Here is an 18657-nt window from a genome sequence, read left to right on the forward strand (position 1 = left end):
TATTCTTTTGTTTTTATGCTAATGACCCGTTTTAGCCTCGCTATGACGAGCAAGTTTCAAAAGAATATTTGTTTCTGTTCAAAATGAGGGCGGTAGGGTTAATTAACATAAATACAAAAGAATGTCGCCATTTATGAAATTGGTCTATAAGGGATCACTTCATGCTCTGCTTTTGGTCGAATCCAAATAGTGATGAACAAACGGCAGCACCCAGACGGAACCCTTGGAAAGATATTTCCAGGGCGAAAAAAGTGACTTGGGATTTTAAAGCCATAGTTACCAAACAAGGAATGACCTACAGTGAGCTACAATGGCCTACTTAAATGACTTACAATCACTTGAGAAAGACAATAGAGGATCAGGGTGGTTTGGTGAGCGGAAAACATCCATTGTGCGTTGTCACGCAACGCTTTCAGTCAATTGCATGACAGCACAAATGACGACAGGACCCTTAAATGGTTTTCCTTTGTTTTAAAGCTAAATTGCAAAATGTGCAAATATCAAGGCTTTGCTAGGCAACGGTAAGATCTTAATTATAGCAGGAAGAAATTAAGAGAAGATTGCAAGTAACTTGTTCTTCCAACAATGTTTTGTGTGGTTCAGAGTGCACAATGAAAATTTTCAACTTACACGGCAACGGTGTTTTGATTGGTTCAAAGCGCAGAGTGGAATGTTTTTAACCATTTTACTGCAAACATGCTGCGGTGCCCTCAGAGCTGCAAATTATCTTTTTTTTTTTTTAGCTCATTACAGGTCATTTGCTAATTTTAGCGTATAATGTAGTTCATTGTAGATAGGTCATTGTAGTTGTAGATCATAGTAGATCATTGCAGCTCATTGTAGGTCATTCCTCGTTTTAGTAACTACGATTTTAAAACAAGAACGACTGATGACATCTTTCAACGTATTACGGACATATTCCTTTCAAGGACTGTATTATTACAGAGCTTTGTATACACCTTATTTCAATATGGCCGCCATTTTAGTATTCGTTTGTTTGCGTGCAAATTAGCACATTTTGACGCGTTCTTAAACTTGAAATTCAAAAGAGTATTTAACCTTAAACGAGGCAAGAGGGGCTAATTTGCAAGCAAGCAAAATAATGAGTATGTGTCCACAATCATCCGCATGGGCCAAAGGTACCACGCCTTTTGTAATGTGTTGAGGTGTTTAATTGACCCACACCCCCCTTCCCCAGGGGCTTTTCAAAAGGGGCCATTGGTGCAAATTACTGAAACAATAGGGCCGTTTATACGAGAGAAAATAAGCCGCGGCTTACTCTGGCCGCTGCGCACATAATACGCGAAAGGAACTGTTTATTGGAGTATAAACTCCCAGGCCAGGATAAGCCGCGGCTTGAGAAAGCCGTGAACGTAGATTTTGTACCATTTATACGGGGTGTTCGCGTCTTATGTAAGCCGCGGCTTATTTTAGGGAGCTTAAGCACGAGCGTTTTTGAGACGTGGACGGCAACCGGAAGTGAAAAATTCGCATGACAGGACAGCGGTGTCTCCCAGAATTTTATACTAATCATCTCTAAGGGAGAAAAGATACATAGCAATATAAATGTGGTTGTGTGAAGACAAGTTAAACTGAAAACAGCTCACTTCCGGTTGCCGTCCGCGTCTCAAAAACGCGCGTGCTTAAGCTCCCTTTTCTCTCGTATAAACGGCCCTATTGAAAGACGCTTCCACCCTTTCACGGGAGCACCTGCTTCCACCTTAGTGCCGTCGTAGCTCAGTTGGTATAGTATTGCATCGGCATCGCAGTGGTCGTGGGTTCGAATCGTGTTAAAGCCACCTGAATTTTTTAGGTGTCATTTCTCTATTATATATACAACTATTTCATTTTCTTATGTCGGACTACCTAGCGGAACTTATACCCGGCAACTACGTATTGCAAGTCGGCGGCCTCAACCAATGGGCTGCGTTGTCTCCTCCTTTGTTATTACGTCATCACCGCCGCGATGGTGCTATAAACAACACAGTGGCGACGAAGTTGCAAGTTTATATGGCGCCACTGTAAAAGGAGTTTATGCGGCCTACTGCATTTGTTCGTATTTATCTAACACTGCGAGCAACTGGAGTGAGGTCGTCAAAGATAGTTAAATGGCGATCAGAGTGATTTAACATCTGATAACGAAGGAAATCGAAATGTTTCGTGTTTCTTCTACAAGAGTACAGACAGATTGCCCTTAATTGAGATTTTATTTGTATTGCACAAGTTTTTCTGATCTCTCTTGCATCCAAGGTTGATTGACGTATGATCCACACGTCCCGAGGGTGCCTGGCCTTTTTATAACACCTCAGTGTTTTGCCCGCGAAGACGCGTTTCGAGATCACTGCACGCGTACTAGCATTTGACGTTTACTACCAAAAACGCGAATTTTCTGTCATCTTAAATTTGTAAAGTGCCCGCAACTAGAGGGATATTGGCTTCTGTTTAATATGCATGCCAGGAGCCGTCATTTGAAATTGTTTAAATTTCCACCATCGAAAGTAGAAGTATGTTGGTCAAAGTTGAAGGAATCGGAACTTAGTACATTTGTTCCCTCTTTGCTTTAGCTAAGACGACTCTTACGTTTTCGGTATTTTCACATATATTCTGCCCAAATTTATTCTGGAGCTTTTTATATCATTCGTGTTCTAACCAGCTTCCGTAATTGGTTTATCAAATTATTTTTTCAACCATAAACAATATACGATTTGAGACACAAGCTCGTTGTAATCACAAGCATATATACGAGTAAATTTGGCAGTTTGTTTACGGAAACTACGGAGTAATTTAAAGTTCTTGCTTTTTATAATCGCCCACGATATAATTTGACCAGGTAGGGGGATTATTTTCTCCAATGAATTCGATTTTGAAAACAATCAACATTCCGTGCGTCTTAGTCCTGTGGAAGAATTGTGATATTGCGAATTTGCGATCTTCACTTGGCTTTTGTTTCATCGTTCGGCTGTTTTCCTCTTTTTGTTTGTCAATATTTAACATCAAAGTTTGTCCGATTCGCTTGTTTGAAAATTTAAAAAAAAAATTAAGCAACGTCTTAGCGACTTTTAAAACGTTACTAATATCCAAGGTTATATATTGTAATTTATCCACGAGGCAGGGTTTGCTTTTCACAATGTGAATGGGTCGTGAAAGAAGGACTCATGTGAACTAGTCTAGGTATTTAGGTGAATAGAACTTTTCCAGTCTTTTAAAGCATGCCAGTGCTGCTAAATGCATGACGGAAGAAACAAGATGTCAAGGAAATGTTTGAACTTGGGGAAGAAAGCATGTTAAGGTTTTAGATCGTCACATTTATAAATGTCCTCAGACTCAAACGGGATTCAAGCCAATGACGCCTATGATGCCGGTGCAGTCTTCTACCAATTGCGCGATATCATCAATTTCTAGAGCACTGAATTGTTCAGGTTCTCTTTCGTTCATTCAGTGTTGTTAGCCATAAAAACCAAGAAAACATCAGTGGCAGTAGGATCAATTTAATTTAAATTTAAAAGGGAAAATATCAAATATAGAGATTTGATTAAATCGGGGACGAAAATGTTTTTGTTAGGATGTATGAGTGATGTTGTGACCCTTCGGGTTGCGTGACATTAGAATTGCGTGACTTCCATGAAGTATTTTCCATTGTCTTTAAAAGAGTTGCTTTTGCGTGATTTCTTTTAGAAAAGAGAAGGAGTCGACGGAGAAGACGAAGAAGACCGAGAATCAGACGAGATATTTTTCAGTGCAGAACCTGAAGAGCTCGAGGAGGAAGAGGTTCTCTCTGAAGTGGAGGAAGGTCAGTTGGTTTATATTCGGCGTAGTCAATCGAACAAAACCGAACCAAAAAGAAATCGATCTCAATCGTTGGATTGATGTTCGATTGGTTCGGTAATCGAACACAATCGAACTGGAACTTTTAGGTAAGTTCGATGACCTCACGCAATCGAACTAAATCGACGCAGAAAACAAAACGGCGTACAAAAAGTGATAAGCTTTCAGTCTCAATAGTATTGGAAGGATTTCTGAGATTTCACTCTTTTAACCGCATTTTAGGGCAAGTGTGAAGGATATTAACAGATTACAATTATCTAAAATCTTTACTGATTGGGTGATTCAAAACATGAACAGCACAGTTGACTATGTAAACTGTCTTTACAACGCTCGAAATAACACCGACCGGTAATATTCTTTAAGGTCGGAGAAGAGTTAAACCGCCGTCGCTAAAGATTCGTTAACCACACCTTCCAGAATGGTTAGTTTCACTCCGGGTGTCACGCCCTCTGCCCTGTTCGACATCTTGTTTGAAATTGAAGCCAACACATATATTTGACTTATTTGACGGCAACGCTTTGATTCAAACCAGATGAAACTGGTTTTATGTTCGATTGTTGAAGTGTTCGATTGGCAAAAAATTTGGGTGAGTTAGATTATGTTCGATTACCGAACCCATTCGAACTCAATCGAGCGATGGAGTTCGATTGAGTTCGATTACCGAGCTTTCGATTGACTTCTTCGGGTTTATACCCGGCCAGTAATAGAAGCGCTTATGTGAGCCATTTTTGTGTAGGGGAAACGACCGTTGATCACGGGGAGGCAATTCGGTAATTGTAGCTGATCTTCCTAAAGTTAAATTGCTTCGGCTAAGTTTCAAATATAAATCCAAATTTTATCAAGAGATCAAACCCTATGATCCACTGACGGAAGTAATCACCTTGCTTCCTTCTTGGGCACTCATTGCTATGGAACGGCAATCGGAGTGAGTGGAAGCCCAATTAAAGGCATATTTCTTACGGTACCTTTTGGCAGAGTTAAAAGTATTAACTCCAGTATTGTTTAAGATATTCGATTTCGATATTAGATAACTGAGCAATTTAATGGATCTTAAGTTACTCTTTCTGGAAACCTCTTATTTTTTCTGTTTATCCTACAGAACCACCAATCCCCGAGGAAACCTATGACCGCTTTATGACAATGGAAGATATGGCAGATGATGACCAGCGCCAATCTCCATTCGGCCAGCATCGTGACTCCGGAATCTTTAGTTCTTCGCGTTATTCTGGTGCCTTCTTGGAGGGCGGCACGCCGTCTGGGTCCCGAGCATCCGACTTGGACCGCTCGCGCCTCTCCGATATCAACGTATCGCAGAGCATAACGGTTTCGGAAATAAACGTCGTTGAATCGGAGCTGCCGTCGAGTCTTGCGGACATGGCCGATGATAACGTACCGCAATATGAGCCCCCGGTTACTGGAGACTTTCTTGTGAGTTTCTTGGTGGATGCCAGAGGAGGGAAGATGGAAAGCTCTCAGACCGGTGTAAAGATCACGTTGCCTCCCAGGTCATGTCAAATGCCAACTAGGATTACTTGTAAACAAATACGGTGAGTTACATGCAAATTTTTTTCGCGTTCTTCTCGTGTTTTGACTCCAAATTTCAAAGTTCCCTTGAATTGTGATTCATCCACAGAACGTTCTCATGGTGTCTCTTCTGTGGACGGGAAAAATGATGTCTGCAAATGACATTTTACGTTAAAGTGGTGACGGTCGTTTTGGCGTTCACTTTGTGAAACAAATTCTTGAGTCTCATTTTAAATTATACTGTCCCTCTTTATGTTGTTTTGTTTGTTTTCAGGTAACCTTTCTTGCAATTTGTTATGAGTGCTGAGAACTTAACTTGACTTCTTTTTTCGTTGCTGTTCTTTCTGATTGGTTTAAAATCGTGCTCCGCTCATTTGACCAATGGGATGCAATATCAAAACTAGACGCGGTCTGCGCCCGCTCTTTTCCCGCGTTTTAACCAAGTTTGTACTTGGTTGGCGTTATGATTGGCTTATTGCACTCTTTGCGCCGTTTGCAGTTGTTTAGAGGATTTTGGTATTACGACAATCGATACGAATAGCACATTTGCATGATGACGCCGTTCGATTACAAATAACAGGATCCTTAAAGGGAACCTCCACTAAAACAACAAAATAACTTTAAACCACAGAACATAATGTTTACAATTGGAATTGCTCAGTCTTTTTCCAATGAAAGCGTTTGTATTCGAGAAAAATAAATTCCAAAAACGCTTATTTTGGCTTTCAAATTTCCCGGGCGCCGCCATCTTGAATAATTGTGACGTAACTTGGTTGCCCCATTGTTCCAGAACAATCGCTCTTTGTATCAGAACAATAGGGCAACCAAGTTACGTCACAATTATTCAAGATGGCGGCGCCCGGGAAATTTGAAAGCCAAAATAAGCGTTTTAAGAATTTATTTTTCTCGAATACAAACGCTTTCATTGGAAAAAGATTGAGCAATTGTAAACATTATGTTCTGTGGTTTAAAGGTATTTTGTTGTTTTAGTGGAGGTTCCCTTTAAGATTTTGCTTGTCTCATCCTAATTGGCCGAGTTTTCAATATTCAGGCATGGCTACGAAGCTTTATGGTCAAATTTCACGGCTCAGTTCTATTTTTCTTGTCTCACAAATCTCAAGGGAGATTTCTAAACAACATAATATTGAAATTTATCCATAAAGCTTAGTAGCCAATCATGTGTGAACATTGATACATCGAACCTGGCCTATTAGAGCTATTTTTATTTTTACGCCGCTGGGAATACAAAACATTAATAAGAAAAGAAAAACGAACTGAATTCTGGTAGTTGTAATCAAATGACGCGATCGAGAAAGTTGCCAATTGGGCGTTTATCTGCTTGATCGTTTTTTTCCAGCCCAAACAAGCCATCCCTGTTGCCCCCTCTCTATGAAGGTGAGGCTCTAGCTTGTCGCGTGTTGGATGTCAACCCCTCCGGCGTCAAGTTTCTTCAGCCGGTGTACTTGGAGTTGCCGCATTTTTCCGCTCTCAGAGATGGAGAAAGAGAACTGGTGGTGCTGCGAACGGAAGACGGAGGATGGAATTGGCAGGAAGTTTGCGTTGAAGACATGAAAGGTATTTATTCAATTTTAGTTTAAGATGACACAGAAACAAAAGTGACAGTGGTTGCCGTTAACCGACGCGGTCAGGTTTCAAAATCCTGGTTATGCACCAAAGCGCTGTCTAATACCCCAGACTTCCGAAACAGAAGATAATCGGTCATATGAAGTGCTTCAAGTTCAGTAGCGTGCACGAAAAGAAATATTTCAGGCATCATTTTGTTAATCATCGAAGATGGTGGCTCACCGTCAAGAACATAAAGCGGGTCCTGGGGCCCGTTTCTCGAAGGTCCCGAAACTTTACGGGCCATTTTCAGGTGTCACAATTCCCTCTGTATCTCAAGAACGGAGATGATTTTTCCAAAACTAACCTCGTTCCCAGGGTCTCTCTTCTCTGCCGCCATAACGACAATGGAGGCAGAGAGACCCTGAGAACGAGGTTGTTCCAAAACAAGCTGTATGGCTTTTCGGGACTTTCGAGAAACGGGCCTCTGGTAGGAATTCTTCCCTGGAGCCAACAGTGACCAGGGATCTCAAAACAAGATGAACAAATAACTTCTTATGAAGTGCCGATTTCCCGATAATGTATCGTTGTCGGTTGATTAACAATCGTGTTTAACTTCTAGTTGTCTCAAGATGTTATGTAGATGGTTGGAAAACAAGTGTCACACACTTTTTGCCCAGTGCACGTGTAGGATTACAAACCGTCTGAGTGTACGTCGGAGGGTAATTCCATTTTCAGATGATTTTTATTGTGCTTGCTTGTTTCAGCTGTCGACGGCTACACTTCAGAAATGAACATTTATCACGGTTTTCCAAGTAAGAGATACGCTAAGATAGAAACAAGTGACTTTCCGGAAAAGTTTTCCATTATTTCGCGACTCAAGAAGGAAAGCTTCATGGTGGGCCCCGGTGGTGACCTATTAAGATCTTCGGTGCTTCCCCAGGTTCAAGTTAAGGTTCCTGAAGGAGCTGTAGCAAGTGGAACAAAGCTGACCCTTCAGGTAAGTACCTCACGTTTTACCTCACTCGTTATCCGTTCAAAATTTCCTGTTTGGCTTTGATTTGAGGTGTATTCTCCTCAAAGACAAAGGAGGCAGAGAAGAGAGACCCTGGGAACGAGACTCCTCCGCACGTTTCGGCAAATGTTTCGGTTCTTTATCGTGGTTCTACCAACAGTTCTAGGAAAACCGCCGTAAGGTTGCTCCGATCACCCGAAGTCGGCTTGAGAACTTTTTCGCGGGTGCAAGTCGTGAAATATTATGCGTCGTCTTGTGGCTTTAGGAGTCTACGTGAGTGAACGCCTCGGTCAAATTGTAGCTTACGGGTTATGTTGTTAAATCACTTGAAACTCTGTGTGGTTTTGTTTATGTATTTAAAAAATGATTAACAAGCAAGTTAAAGGGGCTAGGTCATGCAATTTTAGGCAACTACAGCACTGATCGAATGGTCATAGAATTAACTAAAATATCAAAATAACTATTCAAAACTATAGAAGAACTCTAACAAAACACGGGGAAGCCAAGAAGGGACATAGATGGACAAAACTGGAGAGGATTGAAATGGATTGAATTTGGGTAAATTTGAAAAACGTCGGCCCACCTTTTTCCAAATTTATATCAGTCTATATCAAAATGTCATTTACAAAGCTGGAAAATCATTCTCAGTTGTTATGTGGCCGTGATTTTGCAAATGGAAGACTCTTGCTCTGCCAATTTGACGTTTAGAGCTCATAATTAACAAAATTAAACAAAATTACCTAAAATAGCGTGACCTAGCCCCTTTAAGAACAATTGACATACTACAACTTAATTGTTGCGCTTTAGGTCCAACCTGCCGACGAATCATTCAATGACTATGAAGACTGGGTGGCTGTGAGTCCTGTGGTATCTCTTGAGCCCCAGGGTGTCGTTTTCTCCAAACCTGTGTCTATAACTATCCCAACACCTGTGTACAGCCCTGGCGGTGATGACGTCGATATTCAGCCCACACTGAGGTTGCTCAGCTGTCAGCCGCAGGACAATAGGAAGTCTATGTCCCATGCCCCTCTCTACCATTGGACGGACATCACTGATACGACGCCGCTGAGCATAGTCAATACATGCGCCACTTTCACCACCAGTCATCCTGCCAGGTTAGACGTGGTTTGCTTTTGGATCAATCTCTAAGTTCTCCATCCCTTTGTAAAATGAACCTCTACTCCTCCAAACACAAAACTTTAAACCAGAGGAATAAGTGTTTTTCAACCAAAAAAAGCCAATGAAAGCTGTTTGTATCGAGGAAAAATGAATTTAAAAATCGCCTATTTGTACTTTCAGTTTCCTGTCATTTGATAACTGTGGCATGTTATGGTCGCACTCTTGAATTATTATATGATGGTTGGAAAGATCACCGTTGTAAGTTCAGCAACTTAAGCATTTGCAAAGGAAACCCGAAAAAGTGCAGGATTGAAGAAGATTCGAACCTTTGATCTGCAAACGCACGATCAAGCGTTCGAATCCCGTTCAGTCCTGGAATTTTTCGGGCTTCCTTTGCAATTTCTGAAGTTGCTCAACTAACAACGGTGATCTTTCCACCTTTCATATCATTCTGTTCCGAAGTTAAAATATGAAATCACTCTTGAATTGTAATGAAATGGAAACGGAAATGGAATGGAAATGCTTCGAGCTTGAAAGTTCTGTGTTTGGAGGAGTGCATAAAGGTATCTTCAAGCTAAAAATAATCAATAGGATAACCCAATTTTCCTGCAGAGCATAGCAACAGTGTTGGCATAGCATGACAACAGTGTTGGCATAGCATAGCAACAGTGTTGGCATAGCATAGCAACAGTGTTGGCATAGCATAGCAACAGTGTTGGCTGACATTTGTCTTTGGTAATTATGTACTCATGACTAAATGCACCAACAATGCCGGTTGGACGAAGTTTGGTTGGCATCCTTAGCGTGGGAACAGACTGGACTTTTAAAGCTAAGTTGTCACTCTGTCATCAGGAGGCTAAACGTTCTAAGCTATGCGTCCGTAGAAATGCTTGTCGAAATGTTTGATTGCAGGCACGTTTTTACCGAAAAGATTACCCGCAGCGATTTGAGGTCGTTGATTTGCCTGTGCAAGGCTCAATCGACGAAGCTCTTGAAACTTCTACAGATCGAGTTAAAGTGTTTATTTTCCACAGATACTGGCTCATGGAGACCCGCAACCCAGACAACGTGACGTCAGACGCACGTCTATTATACCGCAAGTTAACCGCTGTCCCTTATTCAGTCAAGGTGGTCGTGTTTGCACAACTCTCGCCAGATGGCACTGAAGCACGCCTAAGAATCTTCTGTGTTTCTGACGATAAAATTGACAAAACGCTCGAGAAACAGACAGGATTTGTAGAAGTTGCGCGAAGTCGTGAAGTGGAAGTATGCGAAGGAAGGCCTGTTCATGTCAGGTATAATGAAAGGGTTAATGCTTTTTCTTCAGTTTCTTTCAACGTAGAAATCAGTAATTAATAATCACTTAAAAGTGCCTATCACCTTTTATTCTCCGAAATCGCCCCAAAGATATTGCGTGTTTTGTAGAATTTTTTATTGAAAATTCATTTTTTCGTTCAATTTGAAAGACGGGAAAAGAGGTCATAGTTTGATCCATGACTGAGCAATGAAGGGGCTAGTACTTCGTGTCAAGCCAACTTCTTATTTGCATTTAGATTAACATTTAGAATATCTACACAGAAAGATCCCAAACATTCATAAAAGCTAACCTTAGGCCTAGAAAATGAAGGGGAATGGATTCGATACCTGGTTGACGTCACAAATTATTCTGTTTTCAAGGAACAATGGCAATGCAAAGCAGTCTATGACGTCAACCCAGTATTAAACCCAGTCCTCTTCCTTGCGCGATCATAGAAGGCCGAGCATAAGACCAGATCAAGTCAATTTAGTTTTAAAAAAAACGATAGTTTTCAATGTTTAACTTTTCAGTTTAAAATTCTGTTTTGCCAATTCCTTGTGGTTTATTTTTACGTACAAGGGTGTTCCGTGCTGTTACATTACCGGTTGGTGCCGAAAATTTTTACTCGTTTTAGTTTAGAACATCGTTTCATCGTGGAGTGAAATTCTATTGAACCGTCTCAATATTTTTTTCTCTAGGTGTTTAGGTAACGCTATGCCAGTCACGCGTGAGCCTTTACAGATAACATTTTGTCCTTTCCGAGAAAATCGCCTTTCCGTAACAGTACGCGTGACAGATCCGTCCCAGGCCCCTACATGCCGATTGGCTTTCCTTAAAGAACCGCGCAAAGATCGCCTTGGCAACGTGCGACCGATCTGCAATCTGAGCATCGATTTATCCGAGGAGGTGAGGAGTTTGTTCACTTGCCCATTTCTGGCGAAGACGTTTTTAGTGAAGGGAGGAAGGAAGAAATGTTTTACATTGAGTAACAGTAACTTTGGAGTGCTTCCTCTTGGTTGCAGTGACTTGTGAGCTGTTTTCTAACTTTTTGAAAATTTTGTCATTTCTTTCCTTTATATTGCAGAATCTTAAGAAGGGAGGTGCCTCTGCTCGACTTCCTGGTAAGTTTTTCGTGTCGTCCTTATTCATCGACGTTGTTGCGTGAGCTCAGACCAATAATAAATTAAGTAATTAATGACGTATAGCCGGTCGTTGACCCCTAAGCTAAACACGAAGAGATTGAGCGAGTTTGTAACAATCAAATTCAGTAATTGTATTATGTAGTGTATGTAATGTGTAGTTTATGCGATATTACTACTGTTATCCAGGATTTCCTGCCATTGTAGTTGAGTAAACCATGCTTGCTTGCTTGCTTGCTTACTTACTTAATTACCAGTCAATTAATAATTCTTTAATTTAAAAATGTCATTGATAAATAAATACTGCTTGTGAAATTTTTTTGGGGCTAGTAAAAATGACTATCAGGCTAGTAGATGGTGGCCACAGCTTGCCCGAATGGCTAGCTGTAATGCTACCTTTCTTTGCACCTTGTAGTTAGCTCTTCACAGAAGATATACGCGAACTTCCGTTGTTTCTAAAGCTAGCGACACGGGTCAACATTTGTGATCAATAACTGTTGCAGTCGTTATTAAGAAATCAAGTCATGGTAACAGCTGAAATACACTTAACGTTTTTGATCGAAGTTGATACGGTGCGAGTTTATTCCGTTCAGATCAAGTTACCTGTCGTGTTCAACAGTAGTTTTGGGAAGCTTACATCAAAAAGTCCACCATTTTACCGATCAGCAAATGTTGTGTATATTTAATCGTGTGTCACTGGCTTTATGCTATTCTTTCTATTTCTTATCTTGCAGACAGTTTACTTGCAGTGCTTGCAAAAGGTGTTGGGCAGGACTGGATAGCTCTTGGTCAGGAGTTTGGATTCGAAGATTCGGAACTTCAGGAAATAGCCGATAGACAGTAAGTACTGTTTCCGCCGCATAACCAGGAAACGGAGAGAAATTCCAAATTGGATATGTGAATTTTACATGGAACGAAAATGAAAGGGTCTTAAACGACCGCACCTTGAGGTGCCATCAGATCAATCTATACGGTCGCTCTTCGATTAAATCATTTATCCATGAGCAATGTCGTCGTAGGTTGTTGCTTTCTGGCCAAAAGTGCGGAAATCTTCTCTTTCGAATTTAAATCGTGCACTCCTTTTATCTGAACAATGAGGTGTAAGAATGAACAAAACAGCCGGCGTAAATTGCTCGAAGTGTGATGCATTTCCTTCAGCGCAATCCGCAACAACGGAATACGTTGAATAACTTCGGTGCCATGTCGCAGTGTAGAGGAGAGAAGCAGATAATTTTGGGGGGTTTCTATTTATTTTAATTAAGACACGATTTAGCTATTGTCATTAATAGTTGCAAGTTAAGAAGCAGATCATCTTAGTTATAAACTTAACTTGAACAGTAATGAAAGGACAGCTTGCAATGAATGGGATCCCTTTTCAAGCATGCATTTTTCAGGCTTTTTTTTCGTTACTGCTCAAATAACCTTTGTAACTACGATGATCTGCCTTAACTTGATTCTATCCGCAGTTCAAATATATGGCTTCCTATTTGTCAACTTTCGTCATATTAATAGTTGCATTGCCATATTTGATGAGCATGACATTATCAATGCCGCTGACCAGTGGATCACTCTGTCCCTGAAAAACCAAGACATTGGCCTTTCCTCCCACGTATTTTTGTAAGTCATTGAGTGGAAAATACGAACGATGTTACGGAGGTCGTTGTTTCGAATCCTGTCATGGAATCTTTTGGTTCAGTTGTCCTTTCGCTGGTTGCCAAGCATCAAGTTTGTCATAACATATTTCAGTTATTCACAGACACCGAAATGGGGTAACAGAGCTTCCTTTAGAGGGAATAGACTAGGATGGAGAAAGCCCTCCATCGTTAATTATATCTTTGCTTAAGTTCTTTATTATCCCAGTCCTTCAACAGATACCTATGCTGATGTAACTTCATTTTCTGTATACTTCCAGTGACTCCACTGCATTAGATGAGTGTGCTTTGGATGTACTGACAACTTGGAGAGATAAGGACGACACCGACGCGAGCATGGCTTCCCTGGAAAAAGCCCTTCACGAAATCGGACGAGAGAACATCCTTGAAGATTTTAAGCGACTCGCCTACAGAAGCTACGCTAAAGATCCTGTTGTTGTCGTGGAAAGGCATGTAAAGAGTGACCCCGAAGAGGCGTCCACCAACGAAACAGAACCGGATAACCGTCGTATTTCCGAGTTTTTGGAATCGGCCGGTGAAATGGACGCCATGTTTATTGCAGAAGACGACGGCAGCTCGCCACGGACAGCTCGCTTGTCGGAAAGAGATGATGTGTTTGCTGAGGAAAACGGAGCCGAACCTATGATCGAGGAGTCTGTGATTGTCGTGGAAAAACACAGAGTGGTAGATGAAGATGGCAATGTCATTGAAGAGAGCCACAAGATCGTGCAAGATGGCACCGAAGTCTCGAAAGAGGACACCGAAAAGTTACTTCAAGATTTTTTCAGCAACGACAAAGGCGTTTTAGATTTTCTCGCCCCTGAGAATGCTGCAACAGTAGTTGAGAACGGAGGGGATACGGAAGAAACTGAGATCTAAGATTGCTATGTGCATAAGTCGTCATTTGGGTGTTACAGTGTCACTGTGGCCTTCAGTCGAGAGAGACAGAATCGTTACGTGACTTGTAATGAAGTGGCCGTACTATGAATAAATTGGGAAAAGTCGTCTCTCAGAGGCAAAGAATGCCCTTTCACCTTTTCTAATGAGTAAGGTGGAATTAAGTGCTTCTAGCACGTTTAAATGTCTTTGTTTTAATTTGTAAGAATTCGAGGAGTGAATTTAAAATACTTTAGGACACCAGGAAGTAGTTAGCGAGGGACTTCAATTGTAACGTTGTTTAATGTGTTTGTTAGTACTATTTAATTGCTCTCATTCGTCATGCCAAGCATGTGCTGTTGTTGACTTAAATCCTAAGGGAGTGATAATGAACTTCCGAGTTTACAACCCAATGTATAAGTCGCTTTTTACCCGTTTTTCTGACACTTTTATCAGTGTAATGCCCATTTCATCTCTTAGTTTGTTTTTGTTGTTTTTTGTTATTTGTGGATGTCAATTTATGGGTTAACGTTCATAATTTTGTCAGAGACGAAATGCTACTAAGTATTGCAAATTTTCTCTCTTTCCGAACTCGTCGTTGTCCTTGGTTCTCATTTAAAGGTGCAATGTACACTAAGAAAGATCTACCGTGATGTCATTGTGGGTTTCTATAGTGCGCTTTTCATGAGACCATAGTTAATGCATGGAGATGGTTATGAAACTGGACAAGTTCCTTTGTTTCATGTTTTTGTCCGTATTTTTGGCCTTGACCCTGCACAAAAAACACCTTTTTTCGAGAAGGTAACCAATCAAATCCTTCGATTAAATTAAGCGCAACTAATTAGCGAACCCGTACGAAGCGAAAACAAAAGATTGTGCAGGGTCACGGTCAATTCAACATCGATTGAAACAACATTGTTCTCGCTTTTGAAAGTTATAAGGTTTCATAACCAGTCCCTCGATTAACTATGATGAGACATAGGACTCAGTTCATATTCGAATCGATGATTTATTTTCCGATGGCGTCGAGCACAATGGCCACGAGGGTTAGCGTGAAAACGCCTAAGTAAATCGAAATCAGTCAATTACAGCGCTGACATGTAACACACAAGCCCGTTGAAAACGAAGCCGTCGATTTACCTTCAGAGACCGCATCAGTGTTTCTGAACCCGCAGTAAACAGTGGCTTCCTGGGTTCTCTCAAAAGAGACAAGAAAGGTGGTACAGGTGGCTTACTGCAGAGATCAAATATCGCTGGCTGTTGCACGTTACACGAGATACAAAGCGATGGAAATCTTCAGTGTTGTTAGGTTGATGCAAGGCTGTAGTTAAGCTTTAATGTCTTTCATCTTGCTGGTTAAAAATGTGCATTGGAATGCTTTGTTTTTCTTGAGTGAGTACAAAGTCAAACTCAAACTGTCTCAGCTTTATGCGGAGTGATGGAATCAAGGTTTTTATTAATATTATTTAATTTGAGACATTAGAGTTGTACGACTGTTAATGAGAGCTCTTTGCAGTTCATGTGGCACTCGTTAATATCGGAAATAAAATGGTTACAGGACATTGTGCGCACTGTGTTTTAAAGGCCGACACTCATTTTGGAAAGCGGTAGAAATCGTCAAAACAAACGAGAAAAAAAACAACCATTTCTCTTTCGAAGCTTTTTGCTAGTTCTTGTCAAGCCGCGTAATTTCGGTTCTTTTATTTTAGTGTGTGAAATAAAACCGAGAGGGCGGCCTTTCCCTGGACAAGTTACTCTCCCACTATCTGAAGGCTCAGAAAAGAAGTTTCAACTCGGAGAGCTAAGGGTAATATTAAGGGCAAGAAATCCCGGAAAATGCATCTGAACCGTAGTGCGGGAATAAGGGAAATATCGGAAAAGGACAAGAATTAAACCCACGACCTTCCAAATGTATCTTGTGTTTCCTCGATGATCGCGGCTCGTGTTTCGAATCTAGCTGGACCTTCGAGAACATGCCCTTGTCCCCATTATTCCAGTGCAACAGTTTTCAGCGAGAAACAAAGATTCTCCTGTAAGTGTACATTTAGGTGTCAGCAACAATAAAGCCTGGTTTGAAATTCCATTTCACGATACGGTATAAATGGTCACTTTGTAGTATGGGTTAACCTTCTTTCAAAGGGAGTTCAGAGGAAAATCGTCAGTTGTTTATGTTTGTTGTTTGTTTATGGGTAGTCTCCATTTTCCATTTAATCTTTCCAAGATTGTAGCTTAACTTTTTGCAGACTTCTTGTCAGTAAGAACGAGCGAAAAAGTCGAATACTTTTTCTTGTCCGTCCCGTTTTATCGTGATTCGAGATTTCGCCCGCCTACATTGGATGAGACCCAAAAACATGCTACCTCTGCTCTGGCCGAAAGCCAGCCGGCCAGTGGTCTTGAAACTTCCGGAGGAGAAGCGCTGTCAAGGTTAAGTAAATAAGCCGATTGGGAGTTTAACAAACAAGGGCACCCTGGAATAAACATCAACATATAATTTTCTTCATTCTTCTTCTTCTTTGTGGAAAATAGTTTCTTTATTTTTGGTATATAGTTTCGTATCTTAATGTATCATTGTGAAAAAACTTTCGATTCAGTGCACACACTTGCCCAGAATTATTCAAGTTTGAATCAAAGTATGACAGGATCGCCTCAAGGAACGCAATAGAAGGTCATTTGACTACCCAATCAATATGTTAGAGACTTAAAGCAAGGACAACACTCTAAACTTTAACTTGGCGCTATCGAAAGTATTTCGTCAGTGATTATTATTATTCCATCTTGGTCTGGTTCTAACTAAGCACCGGCAGGAGAATGGTCGCTTACCTACGTACTTGCTTTCTCCCCCTTGCGTCTCAAGTGTTATCAGGTCGTGAATAGAAGCAATACCACTTTGCTGTTTGGTCGCCGGCGTTTCTCTTTAATATGCAATGGGGAGTTCAAAATAAAGACGGAAACGAAAACGCCACGAAACAAGGATGTTGCCAGTGGCAGATCCAGGGGGGGCGCTCCCCCCCCCCCCCTCCTTATTTTTGGACTAAAGCCACCAAAACTGAAAGGGCAAAAACAAAATGTTTGAGAGCGGGACCCCACCTTACCTCCCCGTCTGGATCCCCCACTGGCCGGTTACCAGTTTTAAAAGGGGAAAATACTTGTGCTGCACGTGCAGTATGTAGTACGCATTTCAGTGCATTCCCTGACTGTGCTACACAAGATAAACACGAGCCGTTCATTTTCTGTTTGTTGTAACTATCCATTGAGTTACGGGATGCTCTGTCCCTTCCCACCCTACCCCCCTTGCACGCAGTGTTCCCTACCGCTGGACCCTAAGGAAAAGAAGCAAAGAGACCGGTCAGTGTAAAATGCAGACTGCAGACCAGGGATAAAATACAGACTGAGGTTATAATGTAACTGTTGAAAAGGCCCAAACCCTTTAAAAATGCTAACCTTAGGCCTAATTAGGCATAAAACAATATTTAGATTTCTAAAGGGTTTGGTCTTACATTATAACCTCAGTCTGCATTTTACCCCTGGTCTGCAGTCTGCATTTTACACTGACCGCAAAGAGACTGGGATAAATCACAGACGCACCTTATCGGTGACTGAACGTACTAGGCAAACGTTCAAGACAACGAACGGCGAATTACAACTCGACCAAATATACAATAAAGGCGAAGCAAAGGCGTAATGAGAAAAAATACAAACTACGAAACTCGCGGTAGTTTGAATTTAACGAACGTTGTAACTTGTGTCAACCAATCAGAGGAATGGACTTCATAGAAAATTAAAGCGCACGCTGTCAAACTTTCACTTGTTCTGATTTTGTCTCACTTTTTTCCATGTATATTATGAATAAGTAATCTCATGATTTCTGCTGTAATTTGGTAAAAATAAACACTACAAAATTTACTCACGCTTATTTATACCAAACGTCAGTCGAAGTCATGTGATTACCGAGTTATAAAGCATTTCACTCACGTGATCAATAACGTTTTTCCACCGAAACAAGAGAAAACATTTGCATCACAATAGAGCTCAATTCCCGGGAGGATTAAACTGATTAGAGTGTGATGTGAAGTGCTAGTTTTGTACCCCATGTGAACCATGTGAGTGTTAGCCCTACTAATGGAAAAACTCTGACCAGGGGGCCGTTTTTCGAAAGTCCCGAAACTTTACGGGTCATTTTTGGGTGTCATAATTCGCTTTGTATCTCAAGAGCGGAGTGGACTGAAGTCGTCAAACTTCACAGTCATTTTTATTTTTGTTACCTTGAAAACATGTTAAAAGATCGGCTTTCCAAAACAAGTGGTTGGCAGTTTCACGAATGGCTTCCCGGGCCCGAAAAGTTTCGGGACTTTCGAGAAACGGGCCCCAGGATGGGACGACCTTTGGGTTAGATCACCGCTGCTCTACCGACAGAGCTACAAGGTCAGACGGGAGCATGCCGTGGGAACCAGAGATGTTAAAGTCACGGCAATGAACATATACAAGTACTAGGAAGGGTAACGTTTTCACACGTGTAGCACTTCATATTTAAACAGACTTAACTGATTAGAGTGTAATGTGAAGTGTTAGTTTTGTACCCCATATGAACCATGTGTGGGGTACAAACCTAGCACTTCACATTACACTCTAATCAGTTAAGTCTGTTTA

At 41.2% G+C, this 18657-nt stretch overlaps 1 protein-coding gene across 2 annotated transcripts in view; it reads left to right on the forward strand.

Moving 5' to 3' along the window:
* Window positions 1-15570, forward strand: part of LOC138033768 (ankyrin-3-like) — a 40819-nt gene extending 25249 nt beyond the window's left edge. For both annotated transcript variants that reach the window (XM_068881584.1, XM_068881583.1), the window contains exons 24-33: window positions 3676-3790; window positions 4925-5372; window positions 6707-6924; window positions 7680-7912; window positions 8735-9042; window positions 10081-10341; window positions 11042-11249; window positions 11428-11464; window positions 12217-12322; window positions 13395-15570. In XM_068881584.1, the coding sequence (XP_068737685.1) occupies window positions 3676-3790; window positions 4925-5372; window positions 6707-6924; window positions 7680-7912; window positions 8735-9042; window positions 10081-10341; window positions 11042-11249; window positions 11428-11464; window positions 12217-12322; window positions 13395-14013 (2553 nt within the window). In that variant the 3' untranslated portion in view covers window positions 14014-15570. The remainder of the gene's footprint in view (window positions 1-3675; window positions 3791-4924; window positions 5373-6706; window positions 6925-7679; window positions 7913-8734; window positions 9043-10080; window positions 10342-11041; window positions 11250-11427; window positions 11465-12216; window positions 12323-13394) is intronic.
* The last annotated feature ends 3087 nt before the right edge of the window (window positions 15571-18657 follow it).

The sequence above is a fragment of the Montipora capricornis genome, chromosome 14, assembly GCF_036669925.1.
Source record: "Montipora capricornis isolate CH-2021 chromosome 14, ASM3666992v2, whole genome shotgun sequence".
NCBI lineage: Eukaryota > Metazoa > Cnidaria > Anthozoa > Scleractinia > Acroporidae > Montipora > Montipora capricornis.